The sequence below is a fragment of the Pyrenophora tritici-repentis genome, chromosome 10, assembly GCF_003171515.1.
Source record: "Pyrenophora tritici-repentis strain M4 chromosome 10, whole genome shotgun sequence".
Taxonomy (NCBI): Eukaryota; Fungi; Ascomycota; class Dothideomycetes; order Pleosporales; family Pleosporaceae; genus Pyrenophora; species Pyrenophora tritici-repentis.
The window spans coordinates 4,045,487-4,068,513 of record NC_089399.1 but is presented as its reverse complement, the minus strand read 5'-3'; the positions used below and the strand labels follow the sequence as shown (position 1 = coordinate 4,068,513).

The window sequence follows — 23,027 nt, the reverse complement described above, 5'->3', positions numbered from 1 at the left end:
CACCACTACCGTTGTGCCTTAGAGAGCGCTCTATTAGGTAGTCATACTACTACTAATAGTGCCAGCTTCTCAATAAATAATAATAATAATAATAAATATATGTGTTGGTTGTACGTTGTACTCCTCCATCTTTTCATGTAAAAGCTTGAAATACAAGCTGTACTTGGCTCCTGAATCAGCTTTGGTTCGCTCCTTGGCCATGTGTCGGGACATGCGCGTACAGCCAGCCCGGCGAGTTTTTCCGGGCCGGAAGCTTGGACCACTAGTTAGACCAAGCTTCCCGCTTAGCTCGCAACCGTACATATGGAGATCTCTCCATCCAGCTCTTGCTCACTACTAATCAAATACTATAAACTTTGTTCGTTGCAACGATGTGAAGGTCGTCCGAAGATGATCTTGGGTTGGTTCTCGGGGATAGAGTGATGCGATGGACACGAGGGTGTATAGCACGATTGGTAGATCGATGTAATATACGGGGAGTTGAGAATCAAGTACTAATCCTTAGATTTCGAAGTTGAACACAATGAACCGTAAGGGCTCATTGCCTACTATTATATAGTGAGTGTGCCCTCCATGTTGAGGTCTGCCCTCCATGCCTTCCATGGAGGTCAACGCCCTCCATGGATACACTGAGAGGTGTTGCCAAGCCTGGAGGGCAGGTCACGTGACTGCGCGGCACGAGCTTACCCGCTGTGCCCCGCCTTCAACGTTGCCCTGCCGTTGTTGCTTGTTCTCCTCCTTGTAATCGTAACATTCGGTTATAGATGACGTCTAGATATATAGACCTATTGTTGGTTGGCTTTGCACTAAGTGCGTAAAGGAAAATAACGATAACTAGGAATGCATTCTGTTCGGTGGTTCTGATTTATTGTCTACGAACATAGCTGCTACGAAGGGGGGATGGCGCAGTGGTAAAGCGTCTGGTATTCCTCTACCGCACTCCAAATTTGCAGTGTAGTAGAGGTCGAAGGTTCGAATCCTTCTCCTCTCACCGCCACTTGTGGCTTTACCAAAAAAATATCGAACGGCTTACTCCAACTCGCAAATTTTCACCTACCCCTGCAAAAAACTTAGCGACAGTTTATAGCCGCAGTACACCCGAGCCACGTACTGCTACGACTACAACACTACGCTAAGCTTGTTACAACCCTACGCCTCGTTCAAGATCCCATGGCTTTTTCCCCCTCGAGGTTTTTTTCAGACTTAGGAACACGAGGAAAGCGTTGCAAAAAGAGATAGGTTGAAGAGAAGGAAAAACAGGCAGCTATAATAGGGTTTTACTTTCTCTCCTCCCCTGTAATAGCTAGGACATGCCTAAACCACAATAGTCAAAAACACAACCAACGAACGTCAAAGGAGAGATAAAAATAGCTAGAATGGCATCTGCCACCGTCCTACATAGTCTCTGACTGATAAAGGACGTTAATGGATTACATACATACACACACACACACATAGCTGCTACGAAGGTATACCTAAGCTCTGCGCAAGGTGGGCCGAAGTCGGGCCGAAGTGTCAAGCAGCCGACGTCTCTACCGATACTCACGATCCGACAATGAGAGACATTACTGCCTTGGAATTCAACATCTCTACAAGGAGAATAATATCTACACACCCTGCATGGCGCCTCGCTCATCACATCTGCTGCATCCGCTTCACGTTGGCTGCTTCTCGCCGTTGAAGCGCGCATACAGCCGCGAGATCAAGGCGCTGGCCCGGCACCACATCAACCACATCAACCACATCACGAAGGTTAAATTTCTGCTAGCATTCAGGGCAGCCTTGGAGGGATCGTCCATGCCGGCCAGAGTCTGCTCAGCCTTTCGAGGCGCAGGGAGTTGGCGAGATGGCCCGCTCGCTTGCCAACTACAGTACATTACATGTCGGGGTTTTGGTGTTCGGATGGATGGTCACCGGTCATGCCGGATAGACAGTCACGCCGAGCGCCTCGGTAAGTCAACAGATTCGGCAACATTCCATACACCCAGCGTCTTGGACCCACATGCTCATCCGTTCATGTAACACCCTTGTTGTTACCGCACAGTCGACCTTGTGAATACCATGCTGGCCTTTCATCGGTACGGCATCGGTCCTTTCACGCTTAATAGATTGCGGAATAAATTCAATGGGTCCGAAATCCGAGATTGACAGGAGGCGTAGGCAGTCGTGATAACTTACAAGACGAAAAGGCAATGGATTAGATATCGAGCTTACAAAGTGACGGCGTAATCATTTCAAAGATTGCGAAGCGACCCTGATTGTTGTTTCAAACACCACAAAATTACGAAAAAAATCGACTTTATTCTAACAAACAAGAATTGAACGTAGCAACGATGCGGAAGAGGCTCACTTTAACTGATGAACATAAGATATTCGGTTGGAACGGGCACCGACACCCAGTGAAGGAGGAACGAATTGAGTGGATCATACAAGCTAAGTGTCAAGAATTGCTGAATCAAATCGCCATCTCCGCCTGGGATGGCGAGCTAACGTATAACGCATTGGCAGAGATGTCACAGCGACTTGCCAGCCATCTGGTCGAGCTTGGAGTAGGACCTGAGGTGCTAGTGCCTCTCTGCTTCGAGAAGTCCATGTGGACGATTGTCGCCATGCTGGCGGTGCTCAAGGCTGGCGGAGCCTTTGTGCCTATCGACCCTGCTCAACCTAAACGCCGAATCGAACACATATTTGAGCGGATCGAGACAAGCGTCGTTCTGACGTCCTGTCTACACTCGGATATGGCTCAGGGCTGTGGAAGGAGGGTTGTAGTAGTCGACCAAACCCTCATGAGCAGCCTGGAGTCTGGTAAAGGGCAGGTGGTTCCGCCTGGAAAAACCACTGCAACCGCCTACGTAATGTTCACATCAGGCAGCACTGGAGAGCCGAAAGGCGTGGTCGTTGAGCACTCTGCAGCATCTACCAGCTGCCTCGCTCATGGGAAGATGATGAACCTAGGAAGAGGAACTCGGGCTCTTCAATTCTCAGCGCACACTTTCGACTTCAGTTTGATGGAGATCTTCACAACACTAATGTACGGGGGATGCGTATGCATTCCATCTGACTATGACCGCACCAACAACCTGGCTGATGCTATTACACGACTGAATGTCAACATGGCCCTCCTTACACCGACTGTAGCCAATCTGCTGGAGCCTACTTGTGTACCCTCACTCAAGCTTATGGTACTAGGAGGAGAGGCTGTAGAAGAAAAGGATATTGCACGCTGGACTGGAAACGTACGTCTCATGAATGGCTATGGACCAACTGAATGCTGCATTCTGTCGAACATGCACAACATTATACCTTATCATTCGACCCCACGGACCATTGGAACAGCAGTCGGTTCGATCAGTTGGGTAGTAGATCCCAATAACCATGACGAACTAGTGCCAATTGGGGTAGCTGGTGAACTTCTGATTGAAGGACCTATTTTAGCTCGCGAATACCTAAATGACGTTGAGAAGACAAGGGCCGTATTTATTGATAACCCGGCCTGGCTGCTTCGTGGAACGACCAACTGGCCTGGACGACAAGGCCGATTGTATAAGACTGGAGACTTAGTCCGGTACGAGCCTGACGGCGAACTAGTCTACATAGGCCGCAAGGATGGCCAGGTTAAGATTCGAGGCCAGCGCGTTGAGCTGGGCGAGATCGAGCATCATTTGCGTGAATGCATGCCCACGATCCAGCAGACGGTCGTCGAGGTGGTGACGTTGGCGGGAGACAGCAAGACCACGCTGGCCGCCTTCCTACAGCTAGACGACGAGGGCCGCAGTGCACTCGTGGACGCTGCAAGTGATAACAATGCAGCAGCAGCAGCAGTGTCACACGTTGTACTCCCGGCCGAGACAAGTGCAAAGTTGGCCCAGCAGCTGCCTGGATACATGATACCATCAATCTACTTTGCGGTGCAAGAGATCCCCCTGACTGCCTCTGGCAAGACGGATCGCAAGCGCCTGCGCGAAGTAGGCGGCTCGTTCTCAGCCCAGCAGCTGGCCGAAATGCAAACGCTAGCCCAAGGCCAGAAGCGCCAGCCGTCGACGGAGGCACAGCGCACGATGCAACAGCTGTGGGCTCGTGCGCTCAGCATCGAGCCCGCAAGCATCGGCCTCGACGACAGCTTCTTCCAGCTAGGTGGCGACTCCATCGTGGCCATCAAGCTTGTTGGCGAAGCTCGCACAGCCGGCGTCAACCTCTCCGTGGCTGACCTCTTTTCATATCCTACACTGGATACGTTACCTGTCGTCTTTGGGGTTCCAAAACCCATCCGCAGAGAAACCTCGCCCTTCGTGTTACTTCCCTCCAGACTTGCTATCAGTCAGGTAACTCAGTTCGAACTGACTGAACTGACTGCCAAGACTCAGTTCAGTCAGTCAGTTCTTGAGGCAGCTGGACGTCAGTCCAGTCAGTTCAGAAGCCTCCAGACTGACTGAACTGACTGACGTTAGACTGACGTTAGCTGTTTTTAAAGCAGTATTTTAGAGTTGTGAAAGCCACATTTAGTGCGGCTTCGAAGCCGCGCTAGTCCTAGATATAAAGACACTAATCCTATATAAGTTAAAGCATCTAGCTTTAAGCTAATTAGAGTTTGCGGAAATGCGCTACCCGGTGCGCACCTAGTAAGCCTTTCGCGTCGCGTCGCGTCGCGTCTGCTATACACACGACGCTAGACTACTGTTGCCATAATACTTCTTGGTGTACTTCATGTCTACTCCCTCTAATTCAGGCCTTCGCCGCCTTGTAGAATGCGACAAGCGCAATTCTCCTCTACCATCGCTATCAAACGCGCCTACTGTTGGCGATACTGCGAGCGAGGCCCAGGCTGATGAGCCCTTGGCAGTACAGGCGGACTTCCCCAACGACGGCGACGACGACGACGACGACGACAATTACGACGGGCTTGATTTTAAGCGTGTGCCGTATCTTGAGCGGCGCCAGGTTGAGCGTAATAGTCGCGGTGGGCCAAAAAGCTGGATCTACCGCCACGGCTGGGCCGTCTGGCACCGCAAGTACAAGAAAAACTACTGGCTTTGCCGGTACTGCCATCAACGACGGAAGCAGGAGGCTTGCTACGAGGCTGACAGCACTACAAACGCCGGCCGACACCTCTCAAGCAACAAGCCTGGACACTCACACGGACCTAACGGACCTGTACCAATTGCTAGCCGGGAGGGCAATATTATGGGCGCGCTCGCAAAGTCCCAAGTATATATTATGAGGTCTAAAGGGATAGAAGTATCGCAAGAGGTAGCAAACGAGATAGCAGCAAGCTTTTCAACCTCTCGATTTCAGGACGCGCTGAAGGACTGGGTAGTCGCGGACAACCAGAGCCTTCGCGTAATAGAAACGCCGCAGTTTCGAGCCATGATTGCGGCCGTGAGCCCGCTAGCCGAAGCTCTCCTTTGGCGTAGCCACCAAACGCTCCACGATCATATTATTACTGAGTACAATACATACATACCAGCTGTTGCCAACTACCTTCGCGAAGCCCGGTCGCTTATACACGTGTCATTCGACAACTGGACTTCAACTGGTGGGCAGTATGCTTTTACTGGCCTCTGCGTACATTACCTTAACAGCGAGGGCAAGCTAGTTGACCACCTGCTTGGGTTGCCTGAGCTACACGGGGCGCACACTGGCAATAATATTGCCGCTGCAGCAACAACAATACTTCGGCTATTTGGCGTTGACAACGCGAGGGTTGGGTACTTTGTGCTTGACAACGCAAGTAACAATGATACTGCAGTTGAGTCCTTAGCAGAGGAGTTTGGCTTTATCGCAAGCGAGCGGCGGCTGCGGTGCTGCTGCCATATACTCAACCTAAGCGCACAATTAGTAATTTGGGGCAAAGACCGTAGCGCGTACGAGAATGAAGCCGCACACCTTGAGGAAGAGGAGAAGTACATGGATGAGTGGCGCAAATACGGTCCTGTTGGCGTCCTCTTTGACGTGATTGCGTCTATCTGTACGCCTCAAACTCGACAACTACTAGAGCGCCTACAGTGCGAGGAGGCAGAGTCTCTAGGTGTTACACCCCACATCCGGCAGCTTGTGAAGCCTGTTAAGACACGCTGGAATAGCTATTTCAACACGTTTGTCCGTGCAGCTGAGCTACACGGCCCTATCGATGGCTATATTGAGTGTAAACTTGAGGAGCATAGTGCTGCAACAGCAACCTCACGACGCCGGAAGAATCGTGAGCAGCAGACTCCGCAACAATCAATCGATTGACATGATTGATTCCTATATAGGTTAAAGAATTACTTCATTAGGCAGCCTTTAACCTAGATAGGAATCAATCATGCCGATCCGATTGATTGTTGCGGAGTCTGGTGAGCAGCTCCCTGCTGCCCAGCCACGGTTATATATACGCGAAGGGGGTCTAAACGGCAAGGACTGGGCGACAATAACAGAATACATTCGACTCCTTGAGCCATTTGCCGAAGCTACACGGCTACTTGAAGGTCGCGGCCGACACGGCCGACACGGCGCTATATGGGAAGTTCTAGTAACGTTTGAGTGGCTTCTTGACCAGCTTGAGGCTCTCAAAGACCGCCTTAAGGATGTAAATTACGAAGATCTAGATGCGCCTGAAGATCATCTTATTACAAACGTTAACCTTGCGCATTGTAAGCTTGCTGAGTACTACGCAAAATTCGATAACGCGCCTGTCTACTACACTGCTACAATACTACACCCGCACTACAAACACCACCTCTCAGCGCTCTGGAAGGTGCCTGACACCCATGTCACTGCCCGTGACGGTGTCCACTATCGCGACGGCTGGCTTGACAATAACCACCGGGCATTCCTGCGCATGTGGCAGGGGCGGAAGGACTCTGCAGCCACTTCAGCTCACACTGTAACGCCGCCGCGTAAGAAGCCCCGGCTAGGGATTTCAACGTCGCGATCAGCTTTTCTACAGTCGTCAATTGAGCAAAGCACACGGCAGTTAGAGGCAAGCCTTGCTGAGGATGAGTATGAGATATGGAAGCGGCAACCAGCGTTAGCTGAGGAGGATTGGCTGTCTCTTAATCCGCTTCTATACTGGGAGTCAGTTGCTGGGCAGTTCCCTATACTCTCAAAGTTCGCTATTGACGTCCTAACAATACCAGCAGCAGCGGCAGACTGTGAGCGGACTTTCAGCGAGCTTGGCGACATGTTAGGCACCCGGAGACTCCATATGAAGCCAGAGCTTATTTCAGCTTTGCAGAGCTTGAAGAGCTGGAAGAGGCTTGGTATACAGCCAACAACTACCTCAGCTTCTGGGCTAGCGCGCACACTATCAGAGGAAGAAATCTCAAAAGTACAGGAGCATTTATCTCAGTTCGACGTCAGGTAACTCAGTTCAGTCAGTCCAGTCAGTCCGCAGGCCGCGGCGACGTCAGTTCAGTCAGTCAGTTTTAGTTTAATTGAAAAGTCTTGGCAGTCAGTCCAGTCCAGTTCAGTGACCTCAGGACGTCAGTTCAGTCAGTCCAGAGAGCTCCGGACTGACTGAACTGACTGATAGCAACTCTGGACTGCACCACCCGATCCGTCAATCAACCGACAACCGGACAACATCGATGAAGCTATACTTCCTGCAGCGCAGCCAAACCCCTTTGGGGCCTCACCTGGATCAGTTGTACAAACCCACTGCGTTGATACTAATAGGTATAGATATGTAAGTTTATAGCCTATTATACCTATAGATAGGTACTACTATATACTAATACTAATGTTTGTTAGTTCCTACAAATTGGAGGCCCTAGGGGAAATGGTCCTCCTCCTAGTAAGGGTTAGAGTAGGCTTAGTAGGATGCGCCATGATATCTGTTATGTGAAGAGTTTTTAGCGGGGAGACCTTTTCTCTTGTACATGAATAGTAATAGCGTAGCTAAAATAGGATAGTATGCATGCTCGAATTGAGTGGATCGCACTGAAATCGGATCAGTAGTAGTGTCTTTTGTTTGGTGATCCTTTGTAAGGCTTCCTGACTTCGTAGCCGGTACTCTGTCGTCTCATGCACGGAATATGTGGACAAGATTATGCACCATAAATTTGAACTAGGAAATCAAAGTCCACCAATACAAGCCACCGACAAGTTATGATGATGATTCTGTGAAATTCAAGTAGTTGTGCATATCGATGGCAGGCGTGTCAGAGGTGTGCAGTGAATTGGGCTGCGGGTTAGCGCGGGTCACGTGGCAATCGGACGTACCTACTCCGAGATGCCGACATTTTGCCACTTCGCGCCTGGCCCACGCCAACTGCCTGCCAAGACCATCGAACCCCATCACCATATCTCTCCACCAACACCGCACTCCACCACTACCGCTCTCCACCACTATCCCTCCCTATCAGCATCACATTCCTTCACCTTCACACCTATTACATCGACATTCGCGTGCCTCTTCGCAGCGTCGCCTCTTGTCAGCCGTTCTCTACCGCTCCCTCTTTGCCGTCTCGCTTCAGTACACCATCTCTCGTGGACCTTTGGCTCGCAGTGCGCACGGCGTTTTAGGCTTCATCCCCTACACGCCAACGGCTGCGCGTCATAGGGGTGATACTCAGGCAGACACTGGCGAACAAGGGCGGAGACAGCGGTTCACGAGTTGGCGCGCTGCAACAGACGCGCCCGAGTCAGGGCTGCTCTTTGCGACCGACGCGAGCAAAGCCCGGGTGGGTGGGTTTTCCTTGCCTACAGCAAGGCAAGGGGAAAAGCTTTGTAAGTATTGTACATGTGTTTCTGAGACTACTGAACAATGAGCCATTATCTTGTGAGGAAGCGAGGTATTCCCGTCTTGGCTCGGTCAAGGTCGGATGCTGCCGCGCCGTGGCCTTGCACGCTGTTCGCAACATATTCAGACACGCAGGCGCAGGCGCAGGCGAGTCTGTGCCTTCGCTTCTCGATACCTGTCTGCGGCTTCAGCCAAGACCAAACCTTTACCTTGATATACGATGCCGACAACCTTATGCCCGGGGGAAACTTCATCAAGCCCGCAACCACATTACTTCCACAAGACCAGCTGGCCCAACTTGCGCGATCTGGAAACCCCGAGCTACGAGTGTTGGCTTTGGCCGTCAAGCAGCCGTGTTCCATCCGCTGCCCTCACTCTCCGGGAAGCCTTGGCCCAAAGAACGGCTTTGAGGTCCCCTTTCACCAACTGCGGAAGATTGCGCAAGCAACAGAAATCGATGTGCTACTTGACTATAACTGGGTACACACAGACAACCGGGCGCTCCTCGAAAAGCTCCTCAAGCATCCGGAAGAACTAGCAGGCCTTGTAGAGAAGGGCAAGTACACAAGACAACACAAGCGCGTGGACTGGACCGTCTTCGGACCTGTCAATCAAGAAGAGCCGCCACCTTACGCCTCCGCCTCGCACAAGCGTTCACGACCGGGTGAGTGCCCTACATAAACCGGCGCGCCGGCCATTGCTGACACAGACTCCGCAGCCCCAACAAACTCATCACCCAAGCATCCGTCTCCAAAACGCATATTACTTGAGCCTGCCCTCTTTCCAGGCTCGCCGACGGAAAAGGCTACCACGACCACGCAGTCGCCCAGTCCACGCCCTCCATCTCCACATGTGCTCGTCGCGCCCGACATCCAAGAAGCGGTCAACAAAGCTGTCGCGTTATATCTCCCAATCGCCCTAGAGTATCATCTACAAAAGCTTTTCGAAGAGGCGGTCGAGCATGCGCATGACCTACGCAACCAAGCCGACGGCGACTTTGAAGATGTAATCGCCGATCACAAAATCGATATTGCTGGAATCAAGGATGACGGCATCGATGAGATGAATCGCGTGGTGCACGACAAGCTATCAGAGTTGAAGGAGCAGGCTCAGGACATTGTGGATGATGCTGTAGAGAGAATGCAAGATGGTGCACTTGAAGCATACGACAGCATTGATGGCAAGCTAATAGCCATGTTAGATGAGCAGGACGAATACCTAAGGCGTCAGAGGGAGTTGAATTTGAGCTACAAGAGGAACTTGGACAAAGAGAGGAGCCGTAGATGGCGAAACGCATTGAGTGGCCGAGGCCAACGCTCCATCTCCTTGCCGTTGTAAGAACACGACATTGCGCCTGAACCGGGCTGGTGTTGACTTGGCGTTTACATGTTGGTTTTCCATCCAGTAGTGTCTTACGATAGGGTGCGGGATACCCCTGTACGGCTCGAGTCGTCTTAGAGTATGACGTTCAGGACATGGGTCTACAGTATAGTACCTGGGACATGATTGTCGTTGTGTGTTCAAACAGGATTGCTGATCTGACTACAATATGTTGTGAGATACTCAAGTAAGTCGGCGCTGCATCCACAGCATTGGTAGGTAAGTCAGATGGCTTGTGGTTTCACTCACTTGCTTGAAACATGCCATCTCTTGTACTCTCTAGCCAGCTTTACTGGCGATATGTTTGATTCTGTCTACTCGGTAGTCAGTCGCTCTCTTTCTCCTGGCAATTTCTGAAGCTCTGCATTGATGCATTGGCCACATGTACCACTCTATAGTCGTCGATACTTTGAATATGCGTAGAACGTTGCAAAACTGTCCTCCTACTTTGCTTTCCTGATTACTTTCTTCGCATGACGCCACTAGCGTCCTCTTCGGGGCTGAATCCGCTCTTTCCAGGCTATCTACTTTGATGTACCGCGTCTGCCTTCGCTAGCATCCGTAACACTATTGGCACAAGCTACCGAAGGCTGAGAAAGTTCATGTCACTTATGCATCTGGTGGCTGTGATGGTGGCTGTGATGGTGGCTGTGTCAGCTGAAATTAGGATTGATTATACCTGCGTCATTCCTCATATACCCCACCATGAAGCTGAAATGGAGAAGGAATTCAATACTTTGAGTGTCCTTTGGAAAGCGAGATGTTGGGAATCGAACCTGCGGTAGATAAGGCAGCTGGTTGCTGCATGCACGAGCTTGGATTACACGGCTGACTAAGCCGTGTGGTCCGAGCTCTAGCTGCTGCCTTACTGCCGACCTCCCTCCACCTCCATAGAACAACAAAGAACAATCACAATCATTTCAACTCGTTGCAACGAAGGTGATTCCGATACCTTAGCCGTATCAACACGAGATGTTGGCAAGGGAAGAGGAGGGAGGAAAGAACTCAGTCGTACGTCAATAGATTTGAGTACCTAGGTATATCATAAAGTTATCCATCATAGAGTTCTTTCAGACATGCATATCCTACAGTTTTCGCTCCAGGATCCCTGTTGTGAACACGCAATGCCTCACATGTCCCAGCCGCCTTGGGCGTGGTAGTCGGGGTGCATGCGTAAGCGTTTGTCTATCTAGCTTGATTTGAAAAGATGAAATAGCCAAGCAATGTGCAGATTATATGCGGGAAAGACAATACGCGGGGATGGATCTGACGTGTGCTCTTGTTAGTGGCCAGGATTGTAATGATGGATGATGTGCAGCAGGCGGGATGGGACTGGGGTCGATGGTGGCTGCTGGTTGGCAAGACGCTTGTTTTAGCATACCCACATGTTGCAGCCGCATGAAGGCGAAAGTCGCGACTGAAGCTTGACAGCTGCCACGGCCGGTAGTTTTTTGGACTTTGCAGACAGTCGCCAAGCAGCCATCCTGACCCCACTTGAAGCTGGAGGTGTATTGATAGTGCACTGATCAGCACATGCCCCTGAACTAGATGTTCCAATGGAGTCGCCCGTCCCGAACCATGGCTCCGGCGACATAGCATCGTCGGAAAGCTTGGTCACTGCGAGCCCCCAGCCAAAAAAGCTGCCCGCACCCTCCACACCTACATCGTCAGTCCGGCGCAAGATGGCCTCGAATGCGCCCTCATCGGCTTCCAAAGAGACGGTTCCACCCCGTCGCCCAACCACAACCAGCGCTACAACTGCTGCTGGTGCCCGTCGCCCCGCCGCGTCATCAACAAGCACGGCCAGAACAGCTACGGGCGCGACAAAGGCGCCTTCCACCTCAACCTCGCGCACCAGCGCAGTCGGGGGTAGTCTGAATAAGCCACCTACGCGTCCAGCGGCGACGACTGCAGCAAGAAAGACGGCCTTGTCCTCCCGAACGACGTCTGATGCCGAACCAGACCTATCGTCATTGACTTCTGGGGATGAGAAGAAGAAGCCAACTGTGCGCAGAGCGCCAGTTACGGCGGCAAGTGCGACACGCCCATCGCCAGCAAAGCCAAGCCCTTCTCGTCAATCGCTTGCTTCTTCGTCTACAACCTCGGCGACGGCAGCGACGAAGCGACCACTGACGACACGGCCTGCAGCAGAGGCAGCGACGACCCGCGCACCGCGCACCTCCCTTGCTTCGGGTGCGAGACCTGCTGCTACACGCCCATCTGCGGCGACAGCGACAACTCGAGCGGCAGGCACCATACCAAAAGTGCCCGTAGGACATGCGAAAAAGCTCTCGGCCGCTGCCCCCGCTGCGCCTACACCCCCGCCCGAGACAGAGGACACGGCAGAGGAAGGGTGGGTGACGCGCGGGTCTTGTGATATAGGAATTGCTAATTTAAGTCTACAGGGAAAGCCCCATTGTATCGCCCCGCGGCAATGCCCTCCACAAGGAAAAGGCCGCCTCCGATGCCGAAGTCGAGCATCGCAAGAACGTCCTCCAGCCCCTCAAGGCCGCCTTGGCGAACCTGGGCGAGGAGACACCACGGCCGGACACTGCGCCCACAGGAACCGCCGAGATGGACGTTGAGATGAAGAGGCGGAGCGCCCAGATCATGCAAGACTTCTTCAAGGAGACCAATCTGCGCGATAAGCTCCAGGAGCAATGCGACGACCTCAGTCGTGAGGTGGACAATTTGCAGTCGGAGAAGGCGAAGCTACGTAGCCAGCTGGCCGATGCGCAGGCGGCCATAGTGGAAAAGGACAAGGCTATTGCTGGCGGCACTAGTGCCTCGCCATCCGAGCAAAGCGCGCACACAACCCTTGTCAAAGACATGGAGACGAAGTTTGCGAGGGAGACCAAACAGCTGGAGGAGCAGAGCCAGCAGCTAGAGGAGGAGAAGAAGGCGGCGCAAGAGAGAGAGGCCACGGAAGCAGCCAAGGCCAGCGAATTGCAGCAGGTGCTTGACGATTTGAACGCGGAACTCGAGCAACAAGGTCGCCAGTGGGACGAGGAGAAGAAGAAACTCGCCGAGCAGGCCACGCAGATCGAACAGCTAACCACCGAGGTTGCGACCCTCAAGGACGAGCGCGACACACTCTCGCAGGAGCTGGACATTGCGAAAAAGACGCTGGAAACCCTCGAAGCCAAGTTTCTCGACCTTGAACAGACCCAGGCGGATAATCTTCGTTCGCGCGATGCTAAGATCAACGAGCTGACCAAGACTGTCGATGAGTACGTAACTGAAGTCGCGTCAAGGGAGGAACAACACAAAGAGGCCCTGCAACAAGCACAGCAGTCTTTGGAATCCAAGTCGTCTGAGTCTTCAGTCGTGGTGGAAGAGCTCCAGGCCAAGATTGAATCGCTGCATCAACAGCACACGGACGAATTGCGACTCAAGGACGAAGAAATAGTGTCCCACCTTCAGACGAAGAAAGAGTTACAAGACGACCTCGCCAACCTGCAGCAGCGTGCTGATCAAACCTCGCAAGAGCTTGAGAACGAACGCAATGCGCACACCGAACAGCTCCAAGCCAAGATCGACGAGATACGGAGCACTTCGAATGACGAGCTGCGCTCAAAAGAAGAGGAGCTTTCAGGCCACCTCAAGTCGATTGACGGTCTTCAGGAGCAGATCGTGGCTCTTCAGCAGGGTTCGACCGATGGTGCTAGGGTAGCTGAGGAACTCCAGAAGCAGATTGAAGACCTCAAACAGTCGCATGAGGCTGCAATTAAAGTCAAGACCGACGAGAACGAAGAACTCGTCCGACAATTGGAAGCCACGAAGAACCAGCTCACCGCGGATGCTGCCGAGGTAGAGCAGCTCAAACAGGAAACCACTAGTCTGCGCAGCACCATCGATACTCTGGAGAAGACTTCCCAAGAGCAAGAGGCACACCACGCCTCCGACATCGCAAAGGTCCAATCTCAGCTGAATGAGGCAAATGAAAAGGCCAGCGCACTCAAGTCCGAGTTGGAGTCGATAGAGGAGAAGCACAGACAGGATTTGCGTGTAATAGGCGAGGACTACGAGCGCGAGATTGAATCGCTCAGAGCTGACTTGGAAGGAGATGCGACAAACCGACTAAACAAGCTTCAAGCTGAATTCGACTCATTAGTGGCTGAAAAGAACGAACTCAGTAAACAACACGACCAGGTCATCGCAGAGAGATCCGCGGAACTCGAGGCTCTCAAGCAAGAGCTGGCCAATCTCCAAGACAACATCACATCAGCGGCTGGAGATCACGAGAAGACTCTTAGCAAGCTCAAGCAAGTCGAAGACGACAAAGCAGCTCTGGCGGAGGCTCACGGCATTTCACAATCCCTGGTTGCTGACCTCCAAGCTCGCGTTGACTCACTGACCAGTGACGCTGGTGTTGCCAAAGATCTACAGGCTAAGATTGACGCATTGCAACAGGAAAGAGATGCCGTGGTTGAAGCTCATACAGCCTCGCATTCGATCATTTCCGACTTGCAAGCTCGTCACGATTCTTTGCTAGAGGAGAAGACCGCCGCAGAGGATGCACATGCTCGTGCTGTCGAGGCCCTGAAGCAGGAGTCTGAGAGCACCCTTAAACAGCTGCTTGGTGGCTTGCAGTCAAAGTATGAAACTTTGCTCGAAGAGAAGAAGGCTGCCGAAGACGAACACGCCCGTATTGTTGAGGCCTTGAAGGAGGATTCCGAGAGCTCTTCAAAGCAAATCCTGGCTGAGCTTCAGGCCAGATACGATACCTTGCTACAAGAAAAGGCCGCAGCTGAAGATGCACACAACCATGCCATTAAGGAAATCCAGGAACAGTCTGAGAGTGCGTCGGAACAACGCCTTGCAGAACTCCAGTCCAAGTACAATGACCTGCTGGAAGAGAAGATGGCGATGGAGTCTGTTCATGCTCAGACGATAGAGGCATTGAAAACAGAATCGGAGAGCACAACCAAATCTGCTCTAGCAGAGCTGCAATCCAAGTATGACTCGTTGGCTGAAGAAAAGTCGGAGTTGGATAGCACATCGAAGCAGCGTCTTGATGAGATCCAAGCCAAGTACGACCAGTTGCAAGACGATTTGAACGGCACATCAGAGAACTTGCGCGATCTCCAAAAGAAGCACGACGCTGTTACTCAAGACATGGCCAGTCATGAAGGATCCAACAAGGCTGAAGTCGAGAACCTTCAAACCCAGCGGGATGCCTTTGCCAGCCAGCTCGCAGAACTGGAGAAGAGCCACGCCGAGTTACTTGCCAAACAACTGGCAGCCGAGGAGGCTCATGCTAACAAGCTTGAAACACAGCACGTGGAGATCGAAAAGAAGTACGCCAGCTTGCTAGAAATCATGCAGAGTGATGCAGAACGTCTTGAACAAGAGAAGTCTGCAGCTCTGTCAGGCAAGCAATCCGCTCTTAACGAACTCGTGGCTCTTAAGAAAGAGCTTCATGCAGAAATCGATGAACTCAAACAAGGTCTTTCAACAAAGCAAGAGTCCAGCTCGCCTGATACTGCGGATCTAGTCAACAAGTACGAAGCTCTCCTTGCCGAAAAGGCTGCTTCCGACAAGGAACACGAAGACGCGATTGTTGCGCTCAGGGACTCATTGACGAATGATCACAAGGAAACGTTGTCGAAATTGCAGTCTGATCGCGATGCGTTGCAGCTCAAGATTGCCGACACCGACCGCGAGCATCTTGAAGCAATCCAAGCATTGAAGAGCGAGTTCAAGGCAGACCATTCCAAAGAGATGCAGGCCCTACAACAGCAGCTCGAAGCTTTGCAGAAACAACACTTGGACCTCACCGAACAGAAGACGTCTATGGATCAGGCGCATGAGGCTGCAATCGGCGAGTTGATGGTTGGCATGGAGGCCAGTACATCGGACGCTCTCCAACAACTGCAGAAGAAGTACGACGCCCTTGCTGCTGAACTGGAGATGGCGCGTTCCACCCACGCCGCTGAGCTCGAGGCTGCAAAGCTGGAAGCCAGCAAGCAACAGGCTTCGCACATAGACTCTCCGTTGCAGAAGGAGTACGCCAGCCCCACTGTCGATACCTTCGGTCCGGACACAACAGCACTTGAGGAGCGGATCCGCGCAGTGGAGCGCGAACGCGACGAAGCCATCCGGGCCGCTGAAGACGCTGAAGACGAGATTGAGACGATGAAAGTCGAAGTCGTCCGGAAGCACTTGGCTCGTGTTGAGCCCCTGGAGAAGGAGAACGCCTATCTCACCGACAAGATAACTCGCCTCGAAGCCATCATCGCCGCCGGTGATAGAATCGCCCGTGCCGCCGCCACCATAGGCGAGAAACGCCAGATCAACACCCTCGCCGAAGAAGAAGAAGAGGAAGAAGACGACACTGTATCTGGCGCTCAACCCAAGGTGGTGAATGGCGGTAGTGACCCCACCAAGGACGTAGTCGGAACTGTGAGTTGAACCCAACCCAAACCCCGTATGTGATTTTCTTTTGTCATCTTTTCATCGTCGTGCGTACGTCAAGCAACAGAATTGCTAATACAACTCTAGCAGTTGGCCGCGATGCAGGAAACGTTACAACAGCTTGCTGAACTTAATAATGATGCTATTGCTGAGAGTACGAGGACGGCGCAGAGACTTACGGCCGATCAGGATCAGGACTAGTTTTGCCTGCTTCAGTGATGTGATGAGTGGATTGTGCGAGATGGCGTATGTGGGTCGGTAACGTGGTAAAGTGTTATCATGTATTATTGTAATTCCCATTTTCTTTTCTTTCGTCCGGATGCTGGCTGCTCAGTGTGAGTATGCGGGCGGATTTATTTTAACCCGTTATGGCATGGCACTATACCCCCCCGTCAATCAATCAATCAATCAATCAATCAATCAATCAATCAATCAATCAATCAATCAATCAATCAATCAATCAATCAATCAATCAATCAATCAATCAATCAATCAATCAATCAATGCAGTATTACCAGTTGATTGGGCTTTTGAGCTCGGTTTTGATTTCTTGAAGAGGTTGTTTTTTGGGGGCTTTGTGATGTGTTTTCGTCTATCAGTCGTATTGGGTGCATATGGTAGCGACACTGGTACCATGGTACAGTCGACCCTAGGCACCTCCCCAAAACTACCGCATCCAAAAGTCCTTAAATGATTACATCGACGCAGCAAATTTGCGATCGACGAGAACCCCTAGCCTAGCCGTATTGGGTGCACCTTGTGGTGAGGCGCGGTGGCTCGCTCCTGCCTCACAACATGTCATGACGTTGAGCGCCACTCTCACCTAGCGATAGCTCTTCTACTCTCTGCCCATACCTTGGTGTAATAAAATACTTGACAGCGGGTAAGCACCCAGTAGGCGTGTCTGCCGACTACAGTGGCCCTTGTACACTGGTATATCGAGTATTCTATGTCACCCAGGTGCCCAAGTGATCTTGGTCCTTCACTCACGTGCCCCGCCACCCGTTAGGCAACACTGTTTCCAAGGCTAGCTGCCTTGCCAAGCTTGGCTCTCTCACCCAAGCAAACAAACTACCATCGCTCCTTTGCGGTCCCGACACACCAACGCCCGATACAGTCTCGATATCGCACACCTGCCTCCACCACCATGCGGGACAAGCCACCCACGACTACTACTCTGTGCGACACGATTGCAGCGATGGCTCCGACACCAGAGTCGCATCGGGTTGCTCGCTCACCCAACAAGACCATCGAGGATCTTCCCGAGGAACTGCTTCTGGAAATCGTCAGGTTGCTTGGCTGCATGCCTGCCTGCGACTACCATAAGTTCCTGCACGGTCTTTGCTTGGTCAAGCCTTTCAATCCTGTGGCTACGCAGATGCTCTACGGCGGACAGGTTCTACACGTTACCAATCACCCCTTGTTGCGCACGGTGCTGGAAAAGCCAAAGTTGGCGGCGCTCATACGGCGTGTTCACCTGACCAAGGAATTCACTTCACGTCTACTTGAATATTACCATGATTCCGAGAAAGAAGAAACTATGGCGGATCTCGAGCAAGCAGATCTGTTCCGCCGTGCGATAGTAAGTTTGGGGCTTCCCGAATGCATTGACGGTGATGCGTGGGCGGGCTGCGTTGAGACTTACGAGTGCGTCTCTGCACTAGGCGCGATACTCATCTTGCATACGCCAAACATGACTAGTTTGACTACAAGCGACTGTCGTACGAGCTTGCTGTACCGAAAACCTGCAACTAGTGGCCCGAACAGCCTCCTACAACCGTAGGTTCCCGAAAACTTCCCCAATCTCCGAACAGTCCATATATCGGGTAACGTTCTCATGATTCAGGTGGCTTCTATCATGCGTCTCCCTGCATTGCAGCAACTCCGAATCAAGCACTTGGACAACTACGGGAGTAGAGAGGATTCCTTCGTACCAGGATGGACGCCAGATATGTTCCAATCGGCCTCAACAAACATAGTTTCGCTGGAGATTACCGAAGGACCCGTCCAGGAAGACGCTTTTGCAACATTGATCCGCGCATGCACCGCATTGGAATTTTTCTGTTATGGCAACGCCGTCGACGCGGATGATATAGATGATTTGTCAATTCGCTACACGTTTAGCATGACAGAAGTTTGGGAAGCTCTACGAATGCACCGCTCAACACTCCATTCGCTAGCTTTCTTCCTCATAGGATATTCCTGCACACCCTTCAGGTCTCTCGTAGAATTCACAGCTTTGGAGAAGCTTTGCATCGATGCCAAGGCTCTATCATACGACACTAGAATGACAACTAGTAGCTTTCGCAGCCGGCTCCCTCCTGGTATCAAGTTCCTACGGGTTATCGGCAAAACCCGCACATACTATGAGTTCACAACCTTGCTCCAGACTATTGGATCTTTTGGTGGGGAGATGAGATATCTGATATTTCCTTTGGATGAAGATCATGAGCCCGAAACATATGACAAAGACTTGCACGATTCTGAGCATTTGGGCAACCATTGGCGCAACAGTGTGGACAGTAGCGGTTTTGGATGGTTCGAAGACGCGTCTCACTTTACAACTTGTGTGTGGGATTGGGAAGTGCCAGGTATGCCTGTTTGATACGCTTTCACTTAGGCGACGGAGATACTTGACGGCTACAGGGTAGGTAAGCCCCCGGTATACTCTTCCTAATGGACCTATCTGACGCCCACAGCAACTCTTACACACTAGGATGTCAAGTGTGCCATGTCACCCAGATGCTCCTCAGGGGAGCGATACGGCTAGGAAATTCATTCAGAAGAACAACAGTCACTGGCAAGTCTTCAGTGACGGCTGGAACTTTGCAAGGGCTTTGGGACCTTTTACGGTAAATGCGGGGCTTGGATACACAAAGGTTTGCGGGAATCAACAAAAGTATTAGAACAAGGTCCCTCTAGTAGTATGACTACTATGGATAACCGAGTGGGAGGAGGGACAAGGCGGGGTGGCTGCAACGTATTTTATTGTCCCTTATGTCGATTATCAACAACTCAGGCTGTTATTATGGGTGCTACTGCCCACCGGGCAGTGGCTACCACACCAGCATATCATGTGACTCTCAAGCACCTTCTACCTTGGACTGAACCTAGATATTCTCAACAAAAAGTGCTTTAGTCAGATTTATCAGGCGTTATGCAGCACAATCGAATGAAACGGACACAAACTACACATTTCCAAAAGTACAAACACACGATGAAACAGTGATGATGATGACAAAAAAATGCTTTCATAAACGTATATCCAGGCACAGCCAGCCAACAGAATCGAAAAAAGTAAATACAAGAAAATTCTCCTCCTCCCTCTTTCTCTTAAATTATCCCCAAATCTTTCATGGGGCAACTTAATTCCTATACGCATCCAAATAACTCGCCCGTCCAACCTGCCCAGCATGAATATGCTCACTCACACGCGCAGGACCAACAGGTTTCCTCCCTTTCACCACCTCGCGTTTAGCAAAACTGGCATGGCGAAGGTCACGCTTAAATGATGAGCCGGGTAGACACTGCGAGTACCAGTCGTTTTGGAAGACGCACTTCCAGCCGTTGGTGCACGAGGTGGAGCCCGTGAAGCCTTGGCCGCCGCAGCGCTCGTAGGGTCCTGAGCCACCGGTGGAGGGAGGTGCGGACGTGGGGGGTGCAGGCATGGGGGGTGCAGGCATAGGAGGAGCGGGCTCGGAAGGAGCACCAGGGACGGACTCGACTGGCGCTGGTGGGTCTGCAGGGTACTCTGTGGGAGAGGTGGCGATGGGTGAGGGGGGTGAGACGGGTGTCGCAGATATTACGGGCTCAGGAGCGGGAGCGTCGGGAGTGCTGGTTGCTGTGGGTGCTGTGGGAGAGGTAACTGGCACGGTGGAGCTGGTAGCATCAGGGATGGAAGAGGAAGCTGGGGCATCGGGCTTGCTTGAGCCGCCGCCAAGTTTGAGGATGCGAGCTGCGGCGGCCTCGGCAGCGACCATGACAATAGCTTGGGTGTTTCCGGTGGGAAGGTCGGGGTGGATGGATGCGTCGACGACGAATAAGTTGTCGGTGCCGTAGACTTTTGTGTTGGTGTCGACAACGACGCCGGCATCACCCTTTTTGCCCATCTTAGCTGTGCCGACGTAGTGGCTGCCTGTCTTGAAGGATTTGATGAGGTCCGCGCCGGTGACGTTGGATACACCGGTAGGCGCAATCAGCTTGAGTGTAGAGTTACCACCCTGAGCCATAGCGATCAAACGGTTCATCATCATGGTGATGGCTTCCTTGTCCACGTCAGAGTTCATGTGGGGTTCGGTGATGAAGTTTGTGGCACCAGCGGCAGTGATTCCAAGGCTACCGACTGACTTGAGACCATGGGTGATGTAAACCTTCATTTGAATGGTGTTGTCGGCAGGTGAGTTGCAAGTACCCTGGAAGAAGATTTCGCTGCCGTCGGTGGTGTTGACAGATGACCACCAGTTGAGACGCTGGCCAGACTCCGCAAGAACACCGGAACCCTTGGCGAAGAGATCAACGGTAGTCTGATTGGGCTTGATGAGAGAATTCTTGTCGGTGCCGGCTAGAGGTGCGCTGGTGTTGAACTTGACGGTGAAAATGGGGTGGTCTTTGATCTCAGCTCCAACAGGGAGGTCGATCCAGTCGGCCTTGGCAGGAAGCTTGACGCCAGTGCTACCGCTAGCAACGGTTTGAAGCTGTTCAGTCGGGCCGATACCAGAGTTGAAAAGGATACGGGGTGTAGACATGGAACCAGCTGCGAGGATGACGCTGCCTCCAGCCTTTACGTTGTAGATGACGCGCTGACCAGCTGCTGTCTCAATCTCGACACCAGAAACCTTGGAACCTTCGCGAACAGCGCGAACAACTTTCGTATTCATCATCAACTTGAAGTTCTTGAGCTTCTGCGCGAGGGGAAGGTAGGTCCTTACGACACCGGAGCGGAGACCATTAGCGACGTTCCACGGAGGGTGGCCGTATACATTGACTTTGGAATTGGGGTTCTTGATGAAGTCGGTCTCGGTCCATCCCTGGCCGGCAAAGAATTTGGAAAGAACACCGTACGCTCCGTCATCGTAGCGGACTTTGTCCTCTGAACCGTGAGTCTGTCCAGGGTTGCGCTCGTAGAGGCGGTCAGCAGCGGCGGACACATCAGCCCACTTCCAGCCCGCCGGCCACTTGTCGTCAAAGTCGCGCTCCTGGGGCCTGACGTACATCATAGCGTTGACTGCTGTACCTCCTCCGAGCAGGCAACCCGCCATGTCCGCAGTGTCGGAGCAGTATGCGGGGGTGCCCATATCGCTGAGATAGTAGCCGTAGCCGGGAACGTCGTACATTGTGACCGTGTCGTTCCACGATAGGACATCCTTGTTTCCACTAGACGCGTAGGATGGGCCACCACGCTCAATGAGGAGTACAGAAGCACCGCTTTCAGCGAGTCTCTCGGCTGCAATGATACCTGCAGCGCCTCCTCCGGCGACGATATAGTCGTAAGTTGCGTTGGCAACAGTCGCATTGCCACCAACTGGGGCCACTGGGGCCGTTGAGTTACCGCCAGAGACGGGTGTGGTAGAGTTACCAGCACCAGGTGTACCAGCCACAGCCATAGCAGCCCACTTGGGGTAATCGGCACTGGTAGCATTGGCCATGGGTAGTCCGAACATGCCGAAACCAGCATCGTGGTAGTTGAGGACAGCCGAAGCGGAAGTCGGGTCGGTTAATGCCTTGTCGGAATAAGCCCAGCCCATGACATTCACGTTAGGTTCTTTGTAGATGACAAGGCCTTTGAGTGGGTCATCGGCACTGATGCATTTAGAGCACAAGAATGTGTACGAGAATGCTGTGTCGTTGACATAGGTTCCTTCTAGGATAGGCGACATCTTAAAGTCACCTTCCTTGACGGCCGGGTTGGTGTATCCAGTTGCCTCTCTGAACGACGAGAGGATCTTGCCCTGGTGAGGCCACGCAGTAACCAGCAGGTTACCAGTCATGGATGTCCCCATGCTGAAACCCGCCCAACCCCCATCGTTGGTGATGGGTGCCTGAATTTGAGCGATGAAGTCGGTGGTGGCTTTCTCTGGTAGAGCAATACCGAACTTGAAGCCCGAATCGACGTGAATACCCTGGAATGTGATGCCAGACTTGTCATCGATGTATTGCGAAGATGTCTGTGCCGCAATACGCAGCGCGAATAGGACCGAGGAAAGGATGATTGATCGTGCCATTGCAGCGATGTAGAGTATAATTTAGGAAAAAGAGAAGAATAGAGTGGCTCTGCCTACAAAAGAGTGTTGAAGCCGTCAAGGCTGGAAAGAATGATTGGAAAGCAGCGTTCAAAGAACGAGCAAATAAATGACGAAAGAATGGAAGCAAGAGATGCTGTACCGAAGTTACACCAGGGCATACTTCCCTATATGTAGGCTGCATTCTATCACGGGCCAAGCTGTCCTCAATTTACGACTGTCAAGGAAGAATGCCATGCACGGGCATATCCGATCTAGCGCCCGCCAAATAA

The 23,027-nt window shown here is 52.1% G+C and overlaps 8 protein-coding genes across 8 annotated transcripts; 7 read left to right on the top strand and 1 right to left on the bottom strand.

The window, feature by feature from the left end:
* Window positions 1-2,333: 2,333 nt before the first annotated feature.
* PtrM4_053940 (EntF, Non-ribosomal peptide synthetase module protein) lies at window positions 2,334-4,345 on the top strand (the record flags this gene model as incomplete). The annotated part of the gene is made up of 2 exons (XM_066105023.1): window positions 2,334-4,253; window positions 4,307-4,345. 2 exons carry the CDS (start codon window positions 2,334-2,336, stop codon window positions 4,343-4,345), a joined length of 1,959 nt encoding a protein of 652 aa, XP_065959587.1.
* A 1,019-nt stretch (window positions 4,346-5,364) lies between these two features.
* PtrM4_053930 (uncharacterized protein) lies at window positions 5,365-6,231 on the top strand (the record flags this gene model as incomplete). Its single annotated transcript, XM_066105022.1, has 1 exon — window positions 5,365-6,231. One exon carries the CDS (start codon window positions 5,365-5,367, stop codon window positions 6,229-6,231), a length of 867 nt encoding a protein of 288 aa, XP_065959586.1.
* A 70-nt stretch (window positions 6,232-6,301) lies between these two features.
* Window positions 6,302-7,342, top strand: PtrM4_053920 (uncharacterized protein; the record flags this gene model as incomplete). The annotated part of the gene is made up of 1 exon (XM_066105021.1): window positions 6,302-7,342. One exon carries the CDS (start codon window positions 6,302-6,304, stop codon window positions 7,340-7,342), a length of 1,041 nt encoding a protein of 346 aa, XP_065959585.1.
* Window positions 7,343-8,743: 1,401 nt separating this feature from the next.
* On the top strand, window positions 8,744-10,057 carry PtrM4_053910 (uncharacterized protein; the record flags this gene model as incomplete). The annotated part of the gene is made up of 2 exons (XM_001937132.2): window positions 8,744-9,383; window positions 9,438-10,057. 2 exons carry the CDS (start codon window positions 8,744-8,746, stop codon window positions 10,055-10,057), a joined length of 1,260 nt encoding a protein of 419 aa, XP_001937167.1.
* Window positions 10,058-11,655: 1,598 nt separating this feature from the next.
* PtrM4_053900 (uncharacterized protein) lies at window positions 11,656-12,684 on the top strand (the record flags this gene model as incomplete). Its single annotated transcript, XM_066105020.1, has 1 exon — window positions 11,656-12,684. The coding sequence occupies one exon, from the start codon at window positions 11,656-11,658 to the stop codon at window positions 12,682-12,684; it is 1,029 nt and encodes a 342-aa protein (XP_065959584.1).
* Window positions 12,685-17,663: 4,979 nt separating this feature from the next.
* Window positions 17,664-18,299, top strand: PtrM4_053890 (uncharacterized protein; the record flags this gene model as incomplete). Its single annotated transcript, XM_066105019.1, has 1 exon — window positions 17,664-18,299. One exon carries the CDS (start codon window positions 17,664-17,666, stop codon window positions 18,297-18,299), a length of 636 nt encoding a protein of 211 aa, XP_065959583.1.
* Window positions 18,300-18,374: 75 nt separating this feature from the next.
* On the top strand, window positions 18,375-19,121 carry PtrM4_053880 (uncharacterized protein; the record flags this gene model as incomplete). Its single annotated transcript, XM_066105018.1, has 1 exon — window positions 18,375-19,121. The coding sequence occupies one exon, from the start codon at window positions 18,375-18,377 to the stop codon at window positions 19,119-19,121; it is 747 nt and encodes a 248-aa protein (XP_065959582.1).
* A 760-nt stretch (window positions 19,122-19,881) lies between these two features.
* Window positions 19,882-22,737, bottom strand: PtrM4_053870 (BetA, Choline dehydrogenase and related flavoprotein; the record flags this gene model as incomplete). Its single annotated transcript, XM_001937129.2, has 1 exon — window positions 19,882-22,737. The coding sequence occupies one exon, from the start codon at window positions 22,735-22,737 to the stop codon at window positions 19,882-19,884; it is 2,856 nt and encodes a 951-aa protein (XP_001937164.2).
* Window positions 22,738-23,027: the final 290 nt, after the last annotated feature.